General features: G+C 41.7%; 1 protein-coding gene and 1 non-coding gene across 2 annotated transcripts; both read right to left on the bottom strand.

Annotated features, from left to right (window-relative positions):
• Positions 1 to 733: 733 nt before the first annotated feature.
• MED17 (mediator complex subunit 17) lies at positions 734 to 24,219 on the bottom strand. The gene is made up of 12 exons (XM_060605350.3): positions 23,765 to 24,219; positions 20,696 to 20,862; positions 18,624 to 18,843; positions 16,476 to 16,612; positions 16,076 to 16,160; positions 15,570 to 15,722; positions 14,224 to 14,354; positions 13,365 to 13,549; positions 9,215 to 9,352; positions 4,431 to 4,548; positions 2,508 to 2,667; positions 734 to 1,299 (listed from the first exon to the last, which is right to left on the bottom strand). The coding sequence occupies exons 1-12, from the start codon at positions 24,012 to 24,014 to the stop codon at positions 1,088 to 1,090; spliced, it is 1,956 nt and encodes a 651-aa protein (XP_060461333.1). The 5' UTR covers positions 24,015 to 24,219; the 3' UTR covers positions 734 to 1,087.
• Positions 19,580 to 19,715, bottom strand: LOC132662646 (small nucleolar RNA SNORA46). The gene has a single exon (XR_009602661.1). It is a non-coding gene; the product is annotated as a small nucleolar RNA SNORA46 (small nucleolar RNA).
• Positions 24,220 to 24,336: the final 117 nt, after the last annotated feature.

Raw genomic sequence — 24,336 nt, 5'->3', positions numbered from 1 at the left:
ACTTTCACTGAAAGAAGGAATCCAGAGCTGTTGGGTGGAGGCTGGAGAATTGCAGGGGCAGGCGGGGCGGGGTGTGAGCACTTGCCGTCTTAAGGGACAGAGGTCATTCAAGTGGCGGAAGAGACAAAAAAGGGACCTGAGAAAACCCTAAAAATATACCCTGCCCTCTGTGCCTTCGGCTGAGCACTTTCTAGGATGCTCTCAGAGGACCCAGGCATACATAAAGGCAATTGGAGGAAGAGGTAGTTGATTTGCCAAGACAAGTGTAGCTTTAATAGCTCTGCTACGGAAGGGGGAGAGGATCTTCCTGCCGGCGTGTAGATCCTTCCACTTCAGGGGAAGAGGTCTTCTTTCACTGTGAGCACGCTCTGTACGAAAGCTGGGTCATAAGAGCGTTTGTATATTCTTAAGCAATCTTTTTAACGAATAGGAGAATGAGATGAGTTGATAAAAGACATAATTCATTTGGGGGTGCCTAGGTGGCTCAGTCGGTTAAGCAACCGACTGACTCTTGGTTTTGGCTCAGGTTATGATCTCTCAGTTTGTGACCTCAAGCCCAGGGACAGGTTCCACGATGACAGTACAGAGCCTGCTTGGGATTCTCTCTCTCCTCTCTCTGCCCCTCCTCTGCTCTCTTCTCTCTCAATAAATAAACTTTAAAATCATCAGTGCTCTTTTCTAAAAAAAAAAAAAAAGACCATTCATTTAGGTTGTTAAGAGTTCAACAAGTATCTGGAATTTTTAACCATATGCTTTATTTGATGTCAACATCAAAGGAATATTTTAAAAAGTTAATTCAAACCCATAAATTAGTAACATTTCAAGTTAACTGCATAAAAAAAGTTGTTTTGCATCTCCCTATACTATATACCCTATAACTGTACATAAGCTTCTGCATTTCAAAGCACTCGTCACTTATAAAGTGAAAGGTTTCAAAATGCTAGGTAAACATCTGCTAATTATTTTTTTAAAACAATACTCCTTTGGAAAATTTCTCTTCCTTGTGCTTAATGGTTCATCTTCTCAAGTCCGTTTCTGGAAACTTCTCTGCCAAAAAACAATCCAGAGACCGTGCTGGAAACAAGGATCATAGCAGGCAAGGGCTGAGCGCAGACATAAGCAGCTCCATTTTATAGACAAAGTTTCGACCTTCCATCTTATTCCACTGAACTTCTCTGAACGGACCACGAAGATGATTCCATTTGCTATCCTGTAAAACATCACTCTTCGGAAGGTCTTTACACTGGTTCCGGGGAAACTGAACCATGATCTTGCTGCCACTTTCAGGGCCATTGCGAACTGCGGAGCAAAACCAAAATATCAGTATGGTCAATTTCCAAACTAGAAAACAAGGAAGCGTCCCACAACTTCATTCTACCACGAATACAAAAACCTTTTCTGCATATGCACTTAAAAGCTCTTGTTTAAAAGCACTGGTCCGTTTTCATATGCAAAAAACCAAACAAACCTTGCTGATTTATATATACTAGGCTGGTATAAATATTCACGAATTACTGTTTGTATCATAAAAATGTGGCAAGATGAATTCTGGCTTAGGAAAGTCGTATGTCCTGTATATTTTCAGAAAACCAATTTATTTTTTTTCTAAAACACTTGATACACATCTAATATAGAAGGAAACTCAAACGTTTAGAATCAGGACTGGGAGGGAGAAGGCAAGATTATTCTGAATTACGAACTTCAGGTTTTAATGAGGCTTCATTACTCAGCGAAGAAGAAATGGGTATTTTGAAACTCTTATCAATAAAGATCGAGCAAATGACCAAGCCTACAGATTCAGACCATGGTTCTGGGGGAAAAATTTCTAATTGCTCACTCTTTCAAATATTTAGAACAGGTATTAGTAAAGACCACATTAGGGGCGCCTGGGTGGCTCAGTCAGGTAAGTGTCCGACTTCGGCTCAAGTCATGATCTCGCAGTTTGTGAGTTTGAGTCCCACGTCAGGCTCTGTGCTGACAGCCCAGAGCCTGGACCCTGCTTCAGATTCTGTTTCTCCCTCTCTCTGCCCCTCCCCTGCTTGTGCTCTGTCTCTCTCTGCCTCTCAAAAATAAACAGTAAAAAAAAAAAAGAAAGAAAGAAAGAAAGAAGGAAAGAAAAGACTACACTAAAGCCGCAAGTACTCCAAAAACTCCTCTCCTCTCTGTTCCATCCCGTCATGTCCTTAGGATCTGATATTACTCTTGCCAATTTGCAGTACATTTTCAAAAAGCATTTATCCATCAAAGGTTTTGAACTTTAGGAGTAACGATGCTAATAGCAGTTTTCAGATCTCTTAGGAAAATGTGTCACCAAGCAAAACATTTTTAAGACCACTAGAAGAGAATAATTTGTTGCTCTGAATAATAGCTATGATCAGATAAAAGCTCAGCATAACTGCTATATGAACTCACTGCAGAGATAAATGACTCCCAAGTATGCCTATTACAGGTAAATGTTAACACCAAACTCCCAAAGGCCTCTTCACATTCCAAGCAGCAGCCAGTACCTGAGATAGCATAGTCACCACTCGGGGAGGCCACCGTTATGGCAGAGGCATTGCCAATGCTCTCTATGGGTCCAAGGCCCACATGATTACTGAAGCTTAGCACTTGCCAGCCCATAACCTTGGCGAGCTGCTGAACTGCATGCACCTGATGCTGTGACATCTGTGAACGAAAAAGGAAACTTCATGTGTAATTGCCATGGATATTTACTTTGCAGTAGCTTGACATCACGACTGTGAACTTTTTGTTGGGGTGTCCCCTGCCGAGCACAGACAGGAATCCTATCTTCTGTGTGAGGAACCCTCCTCTGTGATTACCGGGGGAGGATCCCACCTTCCACCACAGAGGTTAAAATAGCCTGATGCTCGCCTTCCCTGCCCGATGGCAGCTTGAAGACAGACACGTGATCTAAACTTGGCCAACCAAAGACTCCCACCTGGATCACCGAATGTGGCGCAGTACCAAAGGCAGCGGGGTGTGCTGAGTATCTTCCAGTTACCCCTGCAAATCCACTCTCCACCCTACTCCACCCAGAGAGGATGACCCATATGGTTACATCATTTGGCTTCAGGGTGGGTTCAGACAACGGGAGCAACCAAGGTAATGGGAGCCAGAGGATGGCGAAAGAGAGAGGAAAGCAAGGTCGGTACCCTTCCCCGTGAGCTTGTATCCGGTGATGAAAGGCGACTAGTTTTTTTCCAAGGTGGCCTGTTCCACATGACTCTCCCCCTTTAGGGCACCTACAAGCCCTCCCCTTATCCCTCTGGCTTAGGACTGGTGACCACTCAGCAACCCCCGGCCTGGTTACCTGGTTGGTACTAGCACCAGGTTACCACACTTTCCCCGGTGGTTCTCCTACACCCACACTTTTGTAAATCCTTAGAAAAATTACTGAGTGCCACCTATTTTCTACTAAAATCCTGACTAGTGCACAGGGGCAAGTTAGAGTGCACTCTGCCACTAGCGATGAAGGCAGTGGGAGTGTCAGGATGGCAACTGACAGCAGCCGCTGTCCTGGCTGTGCTTCTCACCGGGCAGCTTCCTTTGATCTCCGCCACCTGCCAGCCTTGTTCTCTAGACTTTCCATTGGTTCTCGGAGCTACCCAACAGCCTCCCAATATAGTTCTGTGTGCGTGCGTGTGTGTGTGTGACATGAAAGTCAGTTTAAGTGTAATCAACCAAAAACTGTCATATCTCACAAATGCATTTTATTTACTTGGCACCAAAGAAAGTCAGTATAGAAGATTATTGCTTCTAGGATGGAGAGAGCATGTTTTTTTCAGCTTTATGTGAAATATAAATGTGTATATTGTGAAAAGCGTATTAGCTTCTCTAAACCTACCCTTTCTCCCACAAGTCAATTTTTCACTGGATCATAACTCCATGAAGAACACAAGAGAAATACTATTCTTAACTTTACAGAAGAGGAAAGGAAGGTCCAGAAATTTGTCTGGCGTCACAAAGCAAATTTGTGGTGTACCTGGGACTAGAACCCAGCACTTTCCATGCTGCTCCTTAACACGGAAGAACTATATCTGAGGGCTTAAGTAAAACATCCCACTTATTATCATGGAGGGTCACTAGAGTTTTGTATCTGATCTCTCCTCTGGTTTTCTGGGGTAATTCTCCACTTTTGTGTGGACCCAAAGGGGCTGTAAACCCAGGCAAACGTGAGAAATCCGAAGTTTACAGTCTCCGAGCTGCTCCTTCATCTTAACCACAAACCAACTGGAAATATATCTAGGACAATTTATCAAAGTTTCACAATTAGTCATTAAGTTGTAAAATGTGCACTAGAAATTAAGCAAGATGGCGGACAAAAATAGCTTTCTTTTTATAATATACCTTAACTCTTCCTTACTCATTTTGTTCTTTAAGCAGTAACAAGGGCAAGAGGCCCCAGACTTGCGGTCTATAACTCTTACCTGTGACAGGAGGAAGTCCTGTAGCTCCTGCTCCTGGTGAGACAGTGTGATCACTCTTCCATCCCTGTGTACAACTCGGATCTGCTCCACTCCGATATTCAACTGCAGCTGAATGGACCTTTATAGACACATATACTAAAAATCAGAAATGTTCAAAATTACCTCATACGATGCCACAGACCTTAAACCTTAACACCAAAGAAACCGAAAATAACAATTTTGATAACCTACACCAACACCCATGGGAGAGAGGGCTTGTCTTAGGTTCAAGGTAACCGTCAGACTGCCACCAGATGCCCCTAGGTCACCCACGCGCGCAGAAGGATGCAGGAGAGGAAGCCCAGCTTGCCAGCCGGCCAACACCCACTGCCACTCTGCTCTGACAATCTGCACACCTTTGCTGCACTGAGATGAGATCTACACTGGGCATGTGGGGGACCTGCCCCGACTTAGAACCCTCATTCCGTATAAGAGCCACATGTCCTCATGACAACTCCATAGACATGGTCTCCACAGCCCCCCCCCCCCGCCCAGGAGATACTGCCCAGTTTGAGAAGTCACTCCATCTGGGAAAAGCCAAAGGCACCTCCATCAGGTGTTTATAATTCCTTCCAGTCCAGATCCACTTTACCAGTTTGGGATCATTTTTGCCAAAAGCAATGTTGCCTAGTAACACAGGTGGCATCTTTTCTTAGCAGGTTACTAGGGGACTATAGCTAAAGAGTTAACCGAAGATCAAATTCTCATACGGAAAGGGAAAAGCTTTCATTAACTCCACACCCTCTCCTGAAATAATCGGCAAACAAGTCAAAATATATACTCTATTAACTTGGCTTAGGTCAAATAAAGAAACTCACAAAACAACATGCAGATAACGACCTTCTTCCAAACCAATTTACAAATTTTTAGCACTAGCATACAACATCTACGAGAAATAGGAAATTCTCCAAATCAAACCATCTAGATGAACTGAAGGATAAAATAGCATTGTATCTCCTCACATTTGAAAATACCTCTTTTTTTAGACTTGACTTTACAGTGACCACTTAGGAATAAAACATTGTGTCAATTATCTATGTAAAATTGTAATTTTGACGTATTAAAAGTTTACATATTTCTTTCAAAGAAAAACACAAAATTCAGAAGGCTTAAAAGGAAAAACTTACAAACTTAACCAAATGGTAAAAAGCCTGAGTACTGGGGCACCCGCCTGAGTGGCTCAGTCAGTTAAGTGTCTGATTATGGATTTTGGCTCGACTCACAGTTTGTGAGTTTGAGCCCTGTGTCGGGATCCATGCTGTCAGTGCAGGGCCTGCTTGGGATTCTCTCTCCTCCTCCTCCACTTGTGCATGGTCTCTCTCTCTCAAAATAAATAAACTTAAAAAAAATTATGATTACTATTGGTAGAAGCATAGTTGTGGCAACCGCTTTGAAAAGCAATTTGGTAACATTAACACAAAATTTAAACGTCCTTGTCTTCTGACCCAGCAATTACACCTGTAGGGCTTTATCCTACGGATATACTTGCCTACGGATGTACTTGCACGTGTACAAGTTACCTGGCTGGCATCCAACTAAAATGTTCATCAGGGGGCACGTGGGTGGCTCAGTCAGTTGAGCGTCAGACTTCGGCTCAAGTCATGATCTTGTGGCTCTGAGTTTGAGTTCCACACCAGGCTCACTGCTGTCAGTGCAGAGCTCACTGAGGATCCTCTATCCCCCTCTCTCTGCCCTTTCCCCACCTGCGCTCTCTCAAAAATGAATAAATATTTAAAAATACAATAAAATGTTCATCAACAGAAGGCTGATTAAAAGTCATGGTACATACAATGAACACAATGAAGCTGTAAAAAGAATGAAGTAAATCTGTACGTAGTGGTAAGGAATGCTTATTCACCAATATAACCTAATGCAATTCACCAATATAATATTTAAAAAAACATGCAAATTGGGAATGACTGCTGATAGGTATAGGGTTTCTTTTTGAGGTAATGGAAAATGTTCTAGAATTAGTGATGATATACAACGTAAATAATATACTAAAATCCACTGAACTGTACACTCTAAAATAGTAAATTTTTTATGTGAATTACGTCTCAATATTTTAAAAGCACACAATATTGTAGGGAAAAAGTAGGATATATATGCTTGTAAATGCACAGACTTTCCTAGAAGGATGTGTAGAAACTTTTTAGATGCTTCTGGGAAGTCCTAAGAGAATTACTTTCAACTTTAAATAACCTAAGTTGACCCCAGCTATAAAAGATGAGGAAAAGGGCATTCTACTACTTCCTTTCCCTCCTGATGCTGTCAAGGATACATCATCAACAACCCTTCTTCTCAGAAGTTTAGAACTTTTACCCCGGGCCCTGAAACCATAATCTCACATTTGTTTGGTCTTGTAAACGTAAATAACTCGATGCTGACAATTTTTTTTCTTTTCCACTCCTTTGTACTCTTTCTCGTAATGTTTTACAGTGGAAAATTTTAAGCAAAAGTACACAGTAGATTTTGCATATATAGTAATATATACGAAAGTAATGCAATGAAATACAATGAAAGCCAATGGCCCCATCACCTAGCCGTAACAGTTAAAATGCATGCCAAACTTGTTTTACCTTATTCAACGGCTACTCTCCCACCACACTCCAAATCACCTCAATTATTTCCTTATTTCTCTATAGTATAGGGGAAGAAAACCATGATCCACCTTCACCCCACCATCTTTTCCTGGAAGTTGCAAGACTGATTTCCATTGTGTATTCCTTTATCTTCTATATCCGATCTTTTACATCATGCTCCCTAGCGATTTTTCATTTTTGAAAAACAGTGAATTAAAGTCTCTATATTAAAAAAATAACAATTGGGGCGCTTGGGTGGCTCAGTCAGTTGAGCGTCCTTCGGCTCAGGTCATGATCTCGCGGTCTGTGAGTTTGAGCCCCGCATTGGGCTCTGTGGTGATGGCTCAGAGCCTGGAGCCTGCTTCGGATTCTGTGTCTCCCTCTCTCTCTGACCCTCCCCCGTTCATGCTCTGTCTCTGTCTCTCTCTCTCTCTCTGTCAAAAATAAATAAAACATTAAAAACAATTTTTTTTAAAAATAACAATTTAAGAGGCGCCTGGGTGGCTTAGTCGGTTAAGCGCCCAACTTCAGCTCAGGTCATGATCTCACAGTTCGTGGGTTCGAGCCCCGCAATGGGCTCTGTGCTGACAGCTCAGAGCCTGGAGCCTGTTTTGGATTCTGTGTCTCCCTCTCTCTCTGTCCCTCCCCTGCTCACGCTCTTTGTCGCAAAAATAAACAAACATTAAATAAATAAATAAGTAAATAAATAAATAAATAAATAAATAAACAAACGAACGAACAAACAACACTTTAAGGGTATTATACTCTCCTACTCCTGAGGGTGGTGATTTTGTTTTCACTGTGTTTTGCTCAACAGAGAGAGCACAGTGGCTAGTTAGGTCTGCCTGAAATAAAGCAACTAAAACTTGAAAAAGAAAAGGTACTCACCGACACTGATAAATGTTTGCTAATGGCTCTCTCAGACTGACCTGGGGAAGGGGACTTAACTATATCCTGTCAGTTGTTAATTTTAGTTTTTAATATTTTATTTGAGAGAGAGAGAGAGTGCAAGCAGGAGAGGGGCAGAGAGAGGGGGAGGGGGGGAGAGAGGGGGGGAGAGAGAGAGAGAGAGAGAGAGAGAACCCAGCAGCCTCCACACCCAGTGCAGAGCCTGACATGGGGCTCGATCCCATAACCCTGGAATCATGAGTTGGACTGAAATCAAGAGTTAGTCGTTTAACTGACTAGAACCACCCAGGAACCCCAGTTGTTAAATTTCAAAAGAGGCTCAAACGGAGGCCAAAATGCCTTCCGTGGCTACTAGCTTAATTTTATTAACTTGGTTTATTCTCCCCAGATTTATTGAAATATAATTGACACACATCATTGATTGGTTTAAGGTGTATGTAGAACATGATGATGTAGTAAGTGTATATATTTTATGAAATGATCATCGTAGTACGTTAACACCCATCACCTCATAAGCTGCCCATTTTTGTTCCTGTGATAAGACCTTTCAAGATCTACTCTTAGCTACTTTCAAATATACAACACAGTATTCTTAACTATAGTCACCATGGTGTACATTAGATCCCAGAACTTTTACAAATGGAAGTTTGTACCTTTTGCCCACCCCGCCTCCCAACCTCTGGCAACCACCAATTTGTCCCGTGTATCTTAGCCCGTGATTTGTGAATGTAAGTGAAGGAGAGTGCTTCTCTGTGAATGGTCGGGACAAAAGTCATTTCACCCCCTTTACAGACACAGCTCTCAGCCCCATTTTAAGGGCATAATCATGAACTGGATTAGACACAGGTTTAATCCTCTAATCTCCCCCGCCAGGAGAGCTACAAAACTTAGGCTGTTTTAGGCACAATATGGAGAGTATAGGCTCTAATGCAAACGGCCCTACTCACTTCAAATACCCCAGACTCGCCACCGCCTCGAGCAAGAACTGAAGCGGACCAGAGTGTAAGGTGTGGCCGCTCAATGATGAGGCTCATTTTTTGCCGCAACTCAAATATGTGACATTTACCTTACGGAGACTATTTCAGACATTCTTACTTCTCATTTGCACAAAACCTCTATAGTTGATAGAATTTACTGGAATGTTATGGCACCGCAGCAAATAAAACCCCAAATCTCAATATAATCATTCAACAAACATCAATATGTAAAAAGCAACTTAACGTTTGAAACGAACAACTTATTTTTGACACTTACTTGCATATCTGTTCATAACCTTGTGATGTGATTAAAACCTTCACACTAGATTCATAAACATCATTAATATTCGACCAGTGAGCCTGTATCTGAGGGTCCTCGATGCGACTTGCCAAGCTGTCAATGGTTGCAGCAGCTCTTTTAAAGAAAAGAAGGTGAAAATTTTAAAAAGCTACCATTTTAAACAGTAAGATTATAAATCACTTTATTAATGTTATGGCTATTTGAAAACGGGAGGACTACTTTTTAAAAATACTACATTTGAAAAGGAAAGACCTTTCTTAAAAAAAGGTTTATTTCCTTTGAACTCCAATTTGTTTTCTCTCAGGAAAGCTCATCAGAACACAGGAAGAAGGGTACTTTTATGGTATATGCCTCAGGTCTGAAGAGAATAGAAATCATTCATGGATGTTAATATTTGGTCCCTGGTAACAAATGGCACACCCACAGTGGAGGCCCATTTACTATCACGGAACTACAATCATTTTCCTGAGAAGCCAGGGAGCCTTTCTGCACAATGAAAACCTTACACTCCAAGATAGATAAATATGTACACGAGAAATACGATTTAACTCCTCATTATGTACCACAGATCATAGTAAGTGCTTTCATGAACTATATCGTTTCATCTCACTAACAACCCTGTCAAGTAGACACTATGATTATCTCTATTTTTCAGTCTAGCCACACTTAGTAATTTGCCTAAGGTGACACAGCCGTAAGCTGAGGTATATAACCGGTAGTCTAACATACTAATCAAACAGCTACTACCCAGAACCAAAGCATAATTCATGACACTTAATGAGACTAATGGAGGTCTCCGGTTTCTAGTTATCTGATTCCAGTACTTGATTGGGAAGAAATGCAAACTGCCATTGAGGACAAGAGGCCATTTACATAAATGGGTTTGGGGTTTGCTCTTTTACTGCTTCTGCTCCAGTACTGGTTTCTTTCAACCTCTTAAACTTTCTCTTCCTTTTCTGGGATTCGTTTCCTTGACAGAATTTCTTCCAAAAATTCCTACAGCAGACAGATATGTATGTGAGCACTGATCTTAGCATTATGCCTCAATAAACTGGAAATAAAAAGTAGTGACTGAGAATTGGTAAAAGAAATCATGGAGTGTTTACATAATGGGGTATTGCATAGCTATTAAAATATCTCTGAAAAGCATTTAATGAAAGATAAAAACATTTATAATATTAAGTGAAAGCAGGATATAAAATTTTGTGATTCCAGATTTTCCTTTTTTTTTTTTTTTTTTTTAAATTTGAGAGAGAGCACGAGGGGGAAGAGAGAGAGAGAGAGAGAGAGAGAGAGAGAGAGAGAGAGAGAATCTTAAGCAGCACAGAGGTGGATCCCACTATCCCCAGGACATGACCTGAGCCAAAATCAAGAGTCAGACACTCAAGGCAGTGTCTGACTCAAGGGCGCCACCCAGGCGCCCCAATTCCAGATTTAAAAAAAAAGATACACATACCCTAGCACACATATGTATCAAAATACATGAGCATGTTAATAACAGGTCTTGCTTGTGTATGGTATTTATACAGATGGGGTTGATACGTTGCAAAATTATTTTATAACTGGGGAACGCAAGAATATTTTTAAAGCTTTGCTGCCTCCAACACTATAACAATACTCTGAAAATGTATGAGGATTCCAAAAATAGCTACCTTCATTCCCCTGACTTTAGGTTAAAGGTTTTTATAACTGAAATGTACAAATGAAAGTGACAACAGTAACCTACCCTATTTTATTGTTTATAAGGAACTTCTGCATATATTATTTCATTTGACCCGAAGACCAGACTCCTATATCCCTAACTGGCAGAGAAATAGGTGGAGGGCCATAGATATGAAAACCAAAGTTAGTGGAGCGCCTGGGTGGCTCAGTCAGTTAAGTGTCTGACTCTTGATTTTGGCTCAGGTCATGAACTAGCGGTTGTTCATGGACTGAGCTCCACGTCTGGCTCTGCACTAACAGAGCGGAACCTGCTTGGGATTCTCTCCCTCCCATTCTCTCTGCCCCCAAACCCCCACTCATGCACATGCTGTCTCTAAAAATAAATAAATAAACTTAAACTAAAAACGCCCCAAAGTTAGTTAGCAAGTAACTGAGCCCTGTTTTTGTTGTTGTTTTAATGTTTACTTATTTTTGAGAGAGAGAACACGAGCAGGGGAGGGGCAGAGAGAAGGGGACACAGAATCTGAAGGAGGCTCCAGGCTCTGAGCTGTCAGCACAGAGCCCAATGTGGGGCTCTAACCCACAAACCGCACAGAGCCCCACACAGGGTTCGAACCCAGGAACCGTGAGATCATGACCTGAGCCGAAGTCGAATACTCAAACAACTGAGCCACCCAAGCGCCTCCTGAGCCCTCGTTTAAGCACATTTTTTTACCCCAAATTTCTTATTCCTTTTACTGCACCATGCTGTCTTCTCAGAACATGTCTTCCTAATTCATTTTACTACAAGCTTCAGGCTTAGGTTTCCATTTAAAGACTACACATGTATGTGCCATTAAAACCATGACTTGCAGAAGAGCCTGGGCAGCTTTGCCGGTTAAACATCCAACTTTGGCTCGGGTCATAATCTCACAATTCTCGGGTACAAGTTCTGTGCTGACAACTCAGAGCCTGGAGCCTGCTTCGGATTCTGTGTCTCGCTCTCTGCTCCTCCCCGACTCACGCAGTCTCTTTCAAAAATAAATAAAACATTTAAAAAAAATTTAAAAAGAAAACCATGCCTTGTATTAGCATGAAAAAAATAAAAATCAAAAATAAACACTCATCCACAGCACAGTGTGCCCACACCTGAGAGTCTGGAATATTATCAAGGCACCATTCTAAATGAAGTAAAAAACAGCTCTCTTCACCAAGGAACAATACTAAAATACAAGAGCACCTTCAACATGTTTCTTTTTTTCTTTTTTAAAGTTTATTTGTTTTGAGAGATTGAGAAAGAGAGAGAGGGGGAGAGAGGAGAGAAATCCCATGTAGGACTCAATCTCATGACCCTGCTTCCAGATCATGACCTAAGCTGAAATCAAGAGTCAGATGCTTGGGGCACTTAGGTGCCTCAGTTGGTTAACCATCCAACTCTTGGTTTTGGCTCAGGTCATGATCTTGCTGTTTGTGAGTTTGAGACCCGCATCAGGCTCTGCACTGGCACACGGGGCCTGCCTGGGATTCTCTGCCTCCCTCTCTCTCTGCCCCTCCCCCACTTGCACTGTCTCTGTCTCTCTCAAAATAAACTGAGCCACTCAGGCGTGCAAACCTTTAGCATTTGAAGAAGGCACATTTAAGTACAAGTTCTTTTGTAAACATAAAACTTTGGATTGCAAGTAACTTGTTCTGCTAGTGTTCCCCAAGAGAAGCAAACGCTTCTAACAAATATTAACTTGATAAACGAGCGTGTCTTACAATTCGAACAGTATGTGACACCCAGTGTGACATGATCACAACTGAGCCAATGGTTCCTGAAATTCGCTTTGATAGAAGAAGAGTGCTTTGGATGACAAGCATGTTTCCAGAACGAAACGCTCACAGACCAAGGTTTTCCTGTCGTGTGTATGGAAGCAAGAAAATGAGCCCCAGAGCTCCACAGAGCTGGGCATGAACCCTGATTTTGCTACTCTTTAGAAGTCTCACTTGGAGCAAGTTGTACAACTTCTCTAAGTTGGAAACTTCTCATCACTGAAAATAACTAATACCACCTGATGCCAGAGAACAAAAGCTAGAGAAGTCAACATATGGGAAAGCACCTTCCCAAGTCCTAAAACGTGAGACAGCCAAAAAAAAATAGGGAAAGCTTCAAAAAAAAAAAAAAAAAAAAAAAAAAGATTAGAATCAGTTCAGGAACAAGTATCTCCTGGATGGGTCACTGAAGAAGGTGTGGGGTTCAGGGCATACTCCTGGTCAGGTGCCTTCTGAAACTGCAGCCAGCGTCAGAAGCCATCTTGTAAGTTACATGGGCCCTGAAGCTAAGTCTTCCCCACACTTGACAAGATCATCAGTGTCAACTCTTATCCCACAGCCCCCTTCCTGGCACAGAAGGTTACAGCATGCCAAAAATAATGCATAGGAAGTAAGTAATAAAGGAAAAATGACTGAAGCTTTGAAGAAAAACCATTACTTTGTTCATCTTTACCTGCTCCTCAGAAAGATATGCTTTGCTTGTTTAATTATTTTTTCCAGAAGCCCTTCACTGGATTGTAATGAATTAATCTCGTTTTTATCAAAAGCCTGGGGACCCGAAAGTCTCATTCTCTTGTGACCAAAAGGTGCGCTTGCTGGATGAGGCATCGTGATGGAACTCAAGGTCTGTTTATGAAACTGTAACAAGAATAGCCATTTTCAATTAATTTCATACCGAAGCATAACTGACATAGAACGTGTTAGTTTAAGGCAGACAACATCATGACCTGATGTTAGTATATGCTGTAAAATGATTCAAAATAATCTTAGTTAACATCTGTCACCGTAAACAATTGCAAATTTAAAAACCTTTTTTGTTTCTTTAAAGCAACTAATACTTACATATTTAAGGCAGGGGAGGCTGGAATACATATTTCTATTGAGTTTCTCAGGGGATTCTTTTGAAATTAGCCTAAACTGTGAGCCAGCACTCTGCAAACACAGTTCTAGTTAACCTGTAAGCAGAGTATGTCCTGAAACACCTATCCTGTTCACAGGCTCTGGCATGACACTTTCCCCATCACTCAATCAGAATCACTTTTCCCTCTGCACCCTGCACTCTGCACACTTTCCTGGTGCGTCCATATCAAGCTTGAGGTTTATTTCTACCACTAGAAGCTAAGCTTGTGAACACAGACTGAGAATTCTGATTATCGGCGTATTCCCCCAACACAGAGCAAGGATCCTTCACATCACAGACGGTGAAAGCCATCACTAGGGGAATAACGAGGACTCAGCAGAGAGGAGCCTGTGCACATTCACCGCACTGGGTATGCTTACCAAAACGCAAGAAGAGACATTTATTCCATTACCTCTCTAATTAGTAGATGCAAATTATGCTCTAAGACATAAAGATGGTCCTCCGGACTTTGCTTCTCAGTAGCACATTTTTGGGATTTCTTATCATTTGAGGAATGGCACAAAGAAATCAGTAACTGCAAGCCTATTTATAAAAAGAAGTAGGACAGATACAAATAACCGAAGATATAGAAAAGCACAACTGTCTTCATAAAGTATAATCACAGCCCTTTCTCAAAAGAGCATTCTAAACTTGGAGATCAGGCTTCACGATTACCATTTTCACACCAAAATGACTATTCAGGAATATAATAAACCATCACGTATTTTAATAATTCAAGTTCTATTGACCTACAATGTGGCTGTTGACTTTGAGCTGTGGATAAAGAGAGTTCAACAGAAACTGTATGTTAATTAGTTTCTTCTTGCCTTTAAATTAAAAACAAAAAACACAACACCATTTTTGAAAAAACAAAAAACACTTAGTTGGGGCGCCTGGGGGACTCAGTCAGTTAAGCGTCCAACTTCGGCTCAGGTCATGATCTCACGGTTCATGACTTCCAGCCCCACATCAGACTCTCTGCAGTCAGCACAGAGCTTGCTTCCAATCCTCTGATTCTGTTTCCCTCTCTCTCTGCCCCTCCCCTACTCCATGCTCACTCTCTCTTCTCAAAAATTAATATTAAAAAAAAAAAACACAAAAAACCTTGGAAAAACAACAACAAAAAACCCCACCAAGTGGGTATCTGGTCGTGCTGATTAGAAAAAAGACAAATACTCTTCCTTGCTGTCATGAAAGCATGGATGGAATTTTTCACTTGTAAAACCCATTCCTTTGACAAGACTCAAGAAGCTACATCTCACAATTTTAAAAACAAACAAACAAACAAAAATCAGTGACATGGCTTAACAACAAATTGATCTCCAGGGCAATTCCAACTGCTCTTGAATAATAATATAATTAAAATCCCAATTTCCACAAATTTAGGAATATTACAGGTATTTAACAACCACTGTCTGACTGACATCTTATTTAGCCAGTAGGACAGGATCACTGGGAAAGAGTCCACGAACGGTGTCAGCAGACACCTCAAAGCAACTGTTGCTGAGTAACAGCCTTGCTAGTACACGTTTTTCGCGTATGTGGTTTAAAATCCAGGAGTGACACGACTTAGGACACAGACTAGAATTGGAGACGTGCTGTGTCTTGCGCGCTTTATGAGCCACCATTATGGACAGCACGCTACCGCTTTGCCCTTACTGTTCCCTCAACGCAGCCAAATACGTAACTAGCCCCTCTGCCCTGTTCCCCAAACCACAAAGTCCTATTTATAAACTCAAAAGGGTTGGCTGCTCTTACTTGGAAAGGGCTGAGAGATAATCTGGTTTTTCACCACAATGTGAGGGATCTGTGACTTAATTTGAACAGCTTCCCGAGAGAGCTGCGCAAAAATTTCTTTACACAAGAGAACGTTCTGTGCTGCTTCTAATTTCGTCTGCCAATGTGGGGAACCTGAAAGACAGGGCACATATGTATATATCAATTATCTGACCGGATTATGCATTAATTCGCTTAAGTGGGGACTTGAATGCATACAACAAAAGTTCAGAAAACACTGTATTACAGCATATCTTTCCCAAAACTCAAAAATTTTCCTTTCATTTACGTAGAAAACTGGTAAAGAAGTTTGATCTTAAAAAAAAAGATTGCACAGCTATTCACCAACGGTTAATTAACGGATTATAAATAATAAATTTCCAATTGTCCTTACTCCAGAGTACCAACTTTTCCTCTCTACATTTATCACCAGTTTATTTGGGAATGTAAGACAGGACCAGAAGTTAGAGGACAGAACATAACTACACCTGGTTTGGATTTGGGCAAAGGTCGTTTGAAGAGGTTGACTGTGCCAAGGTCACCTATGTCTGGAGCCTGTTTTTGAATTGAAACCTATGGGACAATAAAAACATGAAAAAATGTTAGCAAATTAACTTCTGGGTGAAGAAATTACTAAAACATACTTTAACAAGGGGCACCTGGGTGGTTCAGTCAGTTGAGTGTCTGACTTCGGCTCATGTCTGACTTCGTCTCAGGGCATGACCTCACAGTTTGTGGGTCTGAGTCCCACATCGGGCTCTGTGATGACAGCGTAGGGATTCTCTGTCTCCCTCTCTCTCTGCCCCTGCCCTGCTTGTGTGGTCTCCCTCTCTCAAGAATAAACATTCAAAAAAAAAAAAAAAAAAAAAACAAAACTTCGGCAAATACCTTGATATATGCAGACCCCTCTAAATCACTAGGAATTTGTACATCGAGGGGACAGTAATCTTCAGGTATCTTCTTATCCAGATCAATATCTGTATTCTTTATTACTTCGAATGTACCGTGATGGGGAAAGAGAGATCCTAATGGGGTATTAAAAACAAGAAAATAGAAACAAGTTAACGCACAAATTTAACATACCTTAAGTATATAATATTTCACAGGTGTGCTGTTTTAAAGGAGCACATGCACCCCAATGTTTATAGCAGCACCATCAACAATAGCCCAAGTATGGAAAGAGCCCAAATGTCCATCGATGGATGAATGGATAAGGAAGATGTGGTGTGTATAAAAAAAAATATATGTATATACATATGTATATATACACACATATATATACATATATATATACATATGTATATATATACATATATATATATACATATGTATATATACATATGTATATACATATATATATATCTGCACCGTCAGATGTGTATAAATATATATATATATATTTATACACATCTACAATGGAGTATTACTCAGCAATCAAAAAGAATGAAATCTTGCCATTTGCAGTTACGTGGACAGAACTAGAGAATATTATGCTAAGTGAAATTAGCCAGTCAGAGAAAGACAAATATCTTGACTTCATATGACTTTTTAGGATACAAAACAGATGAACGTAAGGAAAGGGAAGCAAAAACAATATAAAAACAAGGAGAGGGACAAAACATAAGAGACCCTTAAATACAGAGAATAAAATGAGGTTTGCTGGAGAGTTATGGGTTGGGGGATGGGCATTTTAAATGGGTAAGAGAAATTAAAGAAGACGCCTGTTGGAATGAGCACTGGGTATTACACATAGGGAATGACTCACTGGAATCTACTCCTGAAATCATTATTGCGCCATATGCTAACTTGGATGTAAATGAAATAATTAAGTAATTAATTTTTAAAAATATGTAAAAAAAACAGAAAAAAGTCTTGGTCATCTTGAAATAGGATTTTACCTTCAGAATTCCCCAGTTTACATCAAATGCTGAGACACTTAGGTTCTCCGGTACTGACTTAAACCACCTCACCTTGCCTGCTTTTAATGGTAGGACAACGATGGCTCCCTCTGGCAAATGAGTCTTTTTAAACTATCTCTCTCCTGTTATCACGGTGATCACAGCCAGGGCTCCTTGCTTTATCCCTTGGCACTCAAAGCTTTTTTACTCCACTGAGCTGGGAGTCTTGTAAACCTTTACTGTGCCGCTACTCTGAATACACCTTAGTGGCTTACAAGACAGCAGCATGATTACCTCAACAATATAATAGGTCAACAATAAAAAGTTTGTACAAACAGATGTGAATTCAAGATCATCAAATTTTGGTATATGCCAACAAAATATATTCCTGCAACCTTGGTAGAATGGGGCAAAAGGCAAAGTGTTTTCACCACTCTCTCCCTTAACCCAGGATGTGGCAACAGCTTAGATGACTTAATGGAGAAAAAAAGAATTAAGGTGGAATGGAAACATTTCTTTTTCCTTTTATGCTCAGTTTTTTTTAACTTTTTAAGCTTATTTTTATTTATTTTTTGAGAAAGAGAGAGAACATGTGCAAGCATGGGGGAAGGGCAGAGAGAGAGAGAGAGAGAGAGAGAGAGAGAGAGAATCCCAAGCAGGCTCTGCACCGTCAGCACAGAGTCTGACGTGGAGCTCGAACTCCCAAACCATGACATGATGACGTGAGCCAAAGTCAAGAGTCAGATGCTTAACCGACTGAGCCACTCAGGTGCCCCTTTTGCTTAATTTTCAAGGGTTACAAAGGAGCCCCCGATCGAGTCCAGTCCTAGCTCCTTCATCTCTGACTAAAATGTCAATTATGCTTCAGGGTGTGTTAGCACATAAGCTTTCTGTTAAATGCATCTAAAGATTTTCAAACTGAATCCCTCCCTCTCTATATATATATATATTCACTTATAAGGCTATATGAGTAATTTTAGCTTATCAGGCTTCTGTGTACAGAAATTAAAATTTCAAAATGTAACCTGCAACTGAGAAGCCATACATTCTAGCCATACACATAAACATCACAGTCAACCCTGTATAGTTTTGTGACAAGCTACAGCTTAAAAGGACCGTTTCTAACAATGATCTATACCTGCGCTTCTGTAGCTCAGATCTCCAAGAATTTTATCTCCAACTTTTCTGAGTTTCCAGTGTTGCCGTAATCTCAAAAGCTCAGAGTTGAAGTCTCTTTGCAGCTTATTTTCTTGGTTTTCAGTGACTGATTTGGTCAATCTTTCTGCCCCCTTCAGTAGGATCTGTGCCGCTCCAGCCAGCGACTTCTTTTTAGATATCAACTGCAGTGTCTGAGGGTTCTAGCAAAAACAATCCAACCATACAGTTCTGTATTTGTACATGATTTCAACATTTCTCAATAATAAAATACCTACTCAGGAGAAAACTAAGAAATTAAAGAAAAGCACTGTTTTTTGAAAAATAACAACCTTAACGATTTCTCCCGTCAACTCAAATAAACTTATGTTAAACCACAAACACCACACTGGACTACAAATCAGAACTCATGTGAACTCTGCCCAGTCTAGATGGGGTTCCCCTCTCGTGTCGTACAAATGCCCACCCCCGGCCCCGTGTATACCCTTCTCTGTAATCCCTGCTTCAAAGTCACCCACGATGGCAAGACCCACTATGTCCATAGATGCTAGAACAATGCTCAGCACCTACTACTTGATTTCTGGAATAAATGAATGACCCCAATGAGTACAGCTGTAAAATTACATGATGGCAAGCTACCAATGTGCCTTTGGAATAGACTGAAGCCACACAGCATTAAAATTAATGCACTTCACTGAAGGCTGATTTCTGGAAAACTGATGAGATAGCATAATCTATGTATTATATGTACATACCTAAATACCCATTAATCACCACCGATTTGTGTACTCTAGTAACCGGATACACTTCCAAATGAGCCAAATTTAACAAAAGAAAAGTCTTCTGGCTGCATGAATCAAAATCACCAAGTTTCATAAAATGTCACAATAATCACTTGTCAATTTTTAAAATGTAATACATTTTTAATTTTCTTAATAGTTATGTTCCTTAACTCTACGTAGCAACAGCAGAATGGCAGGTCAGCTGTGCAAGAGAAAGAGCCAGGAATTCTTTCGCACTACAGCGTAACCAAGAACGGGGAAAATTCCCATCCACAGGTTTAAAGAATAGTGCTGGTCACAATAATCTTTGGACCGTATCAGGGAAGTGAATTCTAAATTCTTGGAGAGATCAAGAAATTCCTGGAGACCCCTCTCTGGGAAGAGCATAGGTAAAGGCCGTGGGCTAGGAATAAGGAGCCAGAGTTGTGGTCTTGGCTCTCTAACCACGGGCTGTGCTGCCTCGGAATGTGTCACGCATCCCTCTGGGCCTCGGTGTTCTCTCTGTACAACGAAGGAACCAGGCTGAAGATCTCTAAGAAGTGCTCCAGCATGGCATTTCTAGATTCCGAAACTATTACCACATGAGTAATTACATTCAAAGCACTTTACGTACAAATGGGCAAGAACAACCATTACTTCTTCTTCTCGCCATTAACCTGGTCGTGGACCTAATGCTCCTTTTCCTTGAGAACCTCCCAGATGGCCTCCTTAATTTCAGACTTTCCATTCACGTGCATCCTTCTGTTGCCTCCCTTTCATCCTCTCATGCTCAAAAATTAAACACGCTCTTCCTCAAACTGCAACAATCTCACCTAGCTTTCACAGTTTGGCCTTTTTAAACCAGGCCCTAGAAACAGGTTGAGGGGAAAAGTGAGACTCTGAAAAAACTCACTTGCTGAAGGACCCAGGGCTAATGACGGCAGAGGAGGGATTTGAACCCAGGTCTGTCTGACTCCACAGCCATTTCACTATCACATTTTTGTGTAATACACTGCAGACCAATGATCCAGGCTGTAAGAATTTGTTAAGACCTGGGAAACTTTCAAGTGTTATATTATTAATGAAACTTAACTCCTCTAAGGGTCGCAGGACCATTAATAAAATGACAAATAAAGGAGCTGCGGTTTCACACCTTTGTTTTGAACCAGTCTTCACAGCTTCATCTGGACTTAATTTTGCATGAAAGGCAAAGAGCACAGAAGGCACACAGCCTGAAAAGTGGTCCTGGAACTCAATAAAATGGTATCATTATTCAGTTAAAGCCCACGAATACCTGTTTTGGAGGAAGTGCATCCTGAGAGACGGGATCAAGAGTCATAAATTTTTTATCTCTAACAATACTAAGGACATCATAGAGAACACACATCTCTGTCAAGGCACTTCTCAAATTGTTCCTCACGGAGTCCCAGGGCCAAAGAGAAGGTTGAAATTTTACCAGCCCTAAAAAGAGAAAGAAAAAAAGAAACACACAAGGTATGAGTTACACTGACTAGAAGGCAGAAATCTCACTGAGATGTTGTAAGTACTAAAAGAACAATGACTTTCATTTCAAATCGCTTCCTGTTTTATCCCATTCCACGTACCCTTTCTTAAATCTTTGCGTTAATATTTAAGTTAGCATTCCTACAATGGCAAAACAAACATATCTAATTTCCACAGCTTAAATCTAACATTCCAACATTACAGGTAAGCATTTCAGTATTTTTTTTCAATATATGCAAGACTTTTAAATAACCCTTTTCTTCCAGCTTTTAAAACTTGAGTAACTGGAAGGGTGCCTGGGTGGCTCAGTCGGTTAAATGTCCAATCTCGGCTCAGGTCATGATCTCATGGTTCGTAGATTTGAGCCCCGTGTCAGGCTCTGTGCTGACAGCTCAGAGCCTGGAGCCTGCTTCAGATTCTGTGTCTCCCTCTCTCTGCCCCTCCCCTACCCACACTCTGTGTCTCTCTCTCAAAAAGAAACATTAAAAAAACAAAAACAAAAGTTGAATAACGAGAGAATTTCCAAAATACATTAAAGTACAAACATAAAAGTGACCTACAGGGGCACCTGGGTGGCTCAGTCAGACAAATGACTTGACTCTTGATTTTGCTTCAGGCCAAGATTTGGCTCAGGTAGGCTTGGGTAACATTCCTGAGTTCAACCCCACTTTGGGCTCTCTGCTGACAGGGAGGAGCCTGCTTGGGATTCTCTCCCTCGGCCCTTCTCCCCGCACTGCCACGCACATGCGGGCTCTCTCTCTCTCCCTCAAAATAAACCTTAAAAAAGTTTTTTTAAATGATCTATAAGGGCAGCATTCCGATATTAAAAACTGTTAACATGCCTTCCAACCTCACTTCATTAAATTCCACCAAATACATGCTCATTATATAGAGTTCAAATAGAGTTATAGAGTAAAAAAGTAAAAGTCTTCCTTTGTTCCCCATCCCTAGTTCTTTCCCATCCTGAGAAGTAATCAATATTAACAGTTGAGGTGTATCCATCCAACTGTTTTTCGATGCATTTATATACATTTACTTCCATGTTTCTATTACTTGGTTTTTTTTCCTCACTTAATATGTCCTACGGCTACTTCCATGTCAGTACATAGATCTGTTTCATTCTTTTAATGCTATTTGACATTCTGGAGCATAGCTGTACAGTAAGTTTAACCATTCCTATTTAACGGACATGTACGTTGCTTTCCATAATGTCAGTAATGGTAAACATGCTGAACACACATCTGTGTACATGGACAACTTTTTCTGTAGGTTCAATTCCTAGCCATGATTTAGTAGGTCAAAGGAGATACACATTTAACATTTTTGACATACTGAACTGCTAAACCTTCCAAAAAGGCTTTACCAATTCACATTTCCAACACTGGATACTATGTTGCTAATGCACCAGAATAGTGTTTTAATTTGCCTCTCCCTAATTGTGAGATCTGAAGTCTTTTCCTGTGAGCTGTTTATGCCTTTGGGCTGTTTTTCCAGTGCCTTGTCTCCCCCCCAGTTGGAAGGGAATCTTTGAATAGCAGGGATATTGACTACTATGTGTCCTGTATGTTGCAAATACTTTTCCCAGACATTTATTTTCTCACTTTGTTCATAGCACCTTTCTCATTATTTTAAATTTTTATGTAATTAATCTGTCTCTTTGGGTTTATATTTTCTGTATTTCCTATCTTGATTAGGAAGGTATCTTCTACTCCCAAAGTTTTATGATTATAGTTTCCTTCCAATTTTTACTTTATTCTCTTCATTTGTATTTCAATCCTTGTGGAACTAATCTGAGTGTGAAGTAGGAGGCAGTATTTGCTTTTTAATCCCAAATGGACCCCCAGTTATCCTAACACCACTGTTTTGAAATGCCATCTTTAAATTCCCATTTACACAGGGTCTGTTGCACATACCTAAATCATTGTGACTACTTTTTATCCCTGACAATAATGAAAATCCAAAACCCATTCACACTTTTTCTATAGTTCTCTCCTAACCAGTCTCCCTCCTTCCGGTTTCATTTTCCCTGTAACCCATTCGCTACATAGGATCCAGAATAATCTTTTTTTTTTTTCTTAATTTTTAAAAAATGTTCATTTGTTTTTGAGAGAGAGAGAGAGGGAGACAGAGCACGAGCAGGGGAGGGCAGAGAGAGAGGGAGACACAGAATCCCAAGCAGGCTCCAGGCTTTGAGTTGTCAGCACAGAGATCCACGCAGGGCTGGAACTCAGGGAGCTGTGAGAACGTGACCTGAGCCCAAGTTGGACGCTTAACAGCTACCCAGGTGCCCCCAAATCATCTTTTTTAAAACAGAATCATCAGTCTACTTAAAATCCTTCAAAAGCTTTCAGCTGGCTTTCTAATAAAAGTCACATGCTTATCTTGGCCTACTGGCTGTACACGATTTGGTCCCAGCCTACCTCTTAGACTTTATCTTATATTCCAGTCAATACAGACCTCTCTCTCTTTTCAGTAGGTGTAATTAGCATCATCCACATTGCAAAGGGAAGCAAAGTAACTCGACTAGACGTGGCAGAGCCGCGATATGAACCGCAGGCTTCTTCACCAAGTATGCCCCATAACAGACTTAAACGCTTCATCAGTGACAGTGCCTCAAATGCTCCAATTCAAGAAAACGTGCAGAAGGATAAGGAGTATTAGGAGGCAGGCAGCGCCCTAAATCGTCAGGCTGTGAAAAGACCACAGTGAGCACGATCACTCTTCCGCACTGAAGTTACTTTCAAAGTTCGCCCACGCACCGCATCTCGTCTAGCACGGGAGACGCAGGGTGGCATTACCTGGGCGGGTACCGGGGTCCCCAGACCGGCCCGCGGACTGGAGTAGCACACACGGGCCTTACCTTCCTCGTCGTCCTGGTCTGCGCTGGACCCGGCGCCAGCCCAGTCCTGCGCGTCCCCCTCGGCCCCCGCCGCCTCCTCCTCCTCGGAGCCCGAACCCTGGCTGAAGTCGATCCGCTGGGCCAGGCGCGCCAGGTTCTGCGACATGGACAGCGGCTGCAGGTACGTTTCAGTGCCATCCAGGCCCACCTCCTGGACCTGCTTCTCGCAGGCCGACTCGATGCTGATCCGCACAGCGCGCACCCCAGACATGCTGGCGGCGTCGGGAGGACTGCCGCGCGAGCCAAAACCCGAGGTGGGAAGGAGAGGCGCCTCCGAGGAAAGCCCGCAAGCCGGGAACCGCAGTGCTTCTGCGGACCTCCGGAAACCAAACGCCGCGCTGGGGCGGGAAACAAAGCCGAGGGCTTGGCGGCTTTCCCAGAATGCACTGCAGCTCCCCGCCCCCGCTCGGAGTCTCCCGGAACCCGACTGGCAGGCGCTGGCTCTCCACGCTTCCGGGGGGAGCGCTTCCGGTGAATCCCAGTGCGGCGCCGGGAAAAACTTCCCCGTCTGTAAGGAGGCGTGGCCGGCAGAG

The sequence above is a fragment of the Panthera onca genome, chromosome D1 (genome assembly GCF_046562875.1).
Source record: "Panthera onca isolate mPanOnc1 chromosome D1, mPanOnc1 haplotype 2, whole genome shotgun sequence".
Lineage (NCBI taxonomy): Eukaryota > Metazoa > Chordata > Mammalia > Carnivora > Felidae > Panthera > Panthera onca.
This window is presented reverse-complemented; position numbering and strand designations above follow the sequence as displayed.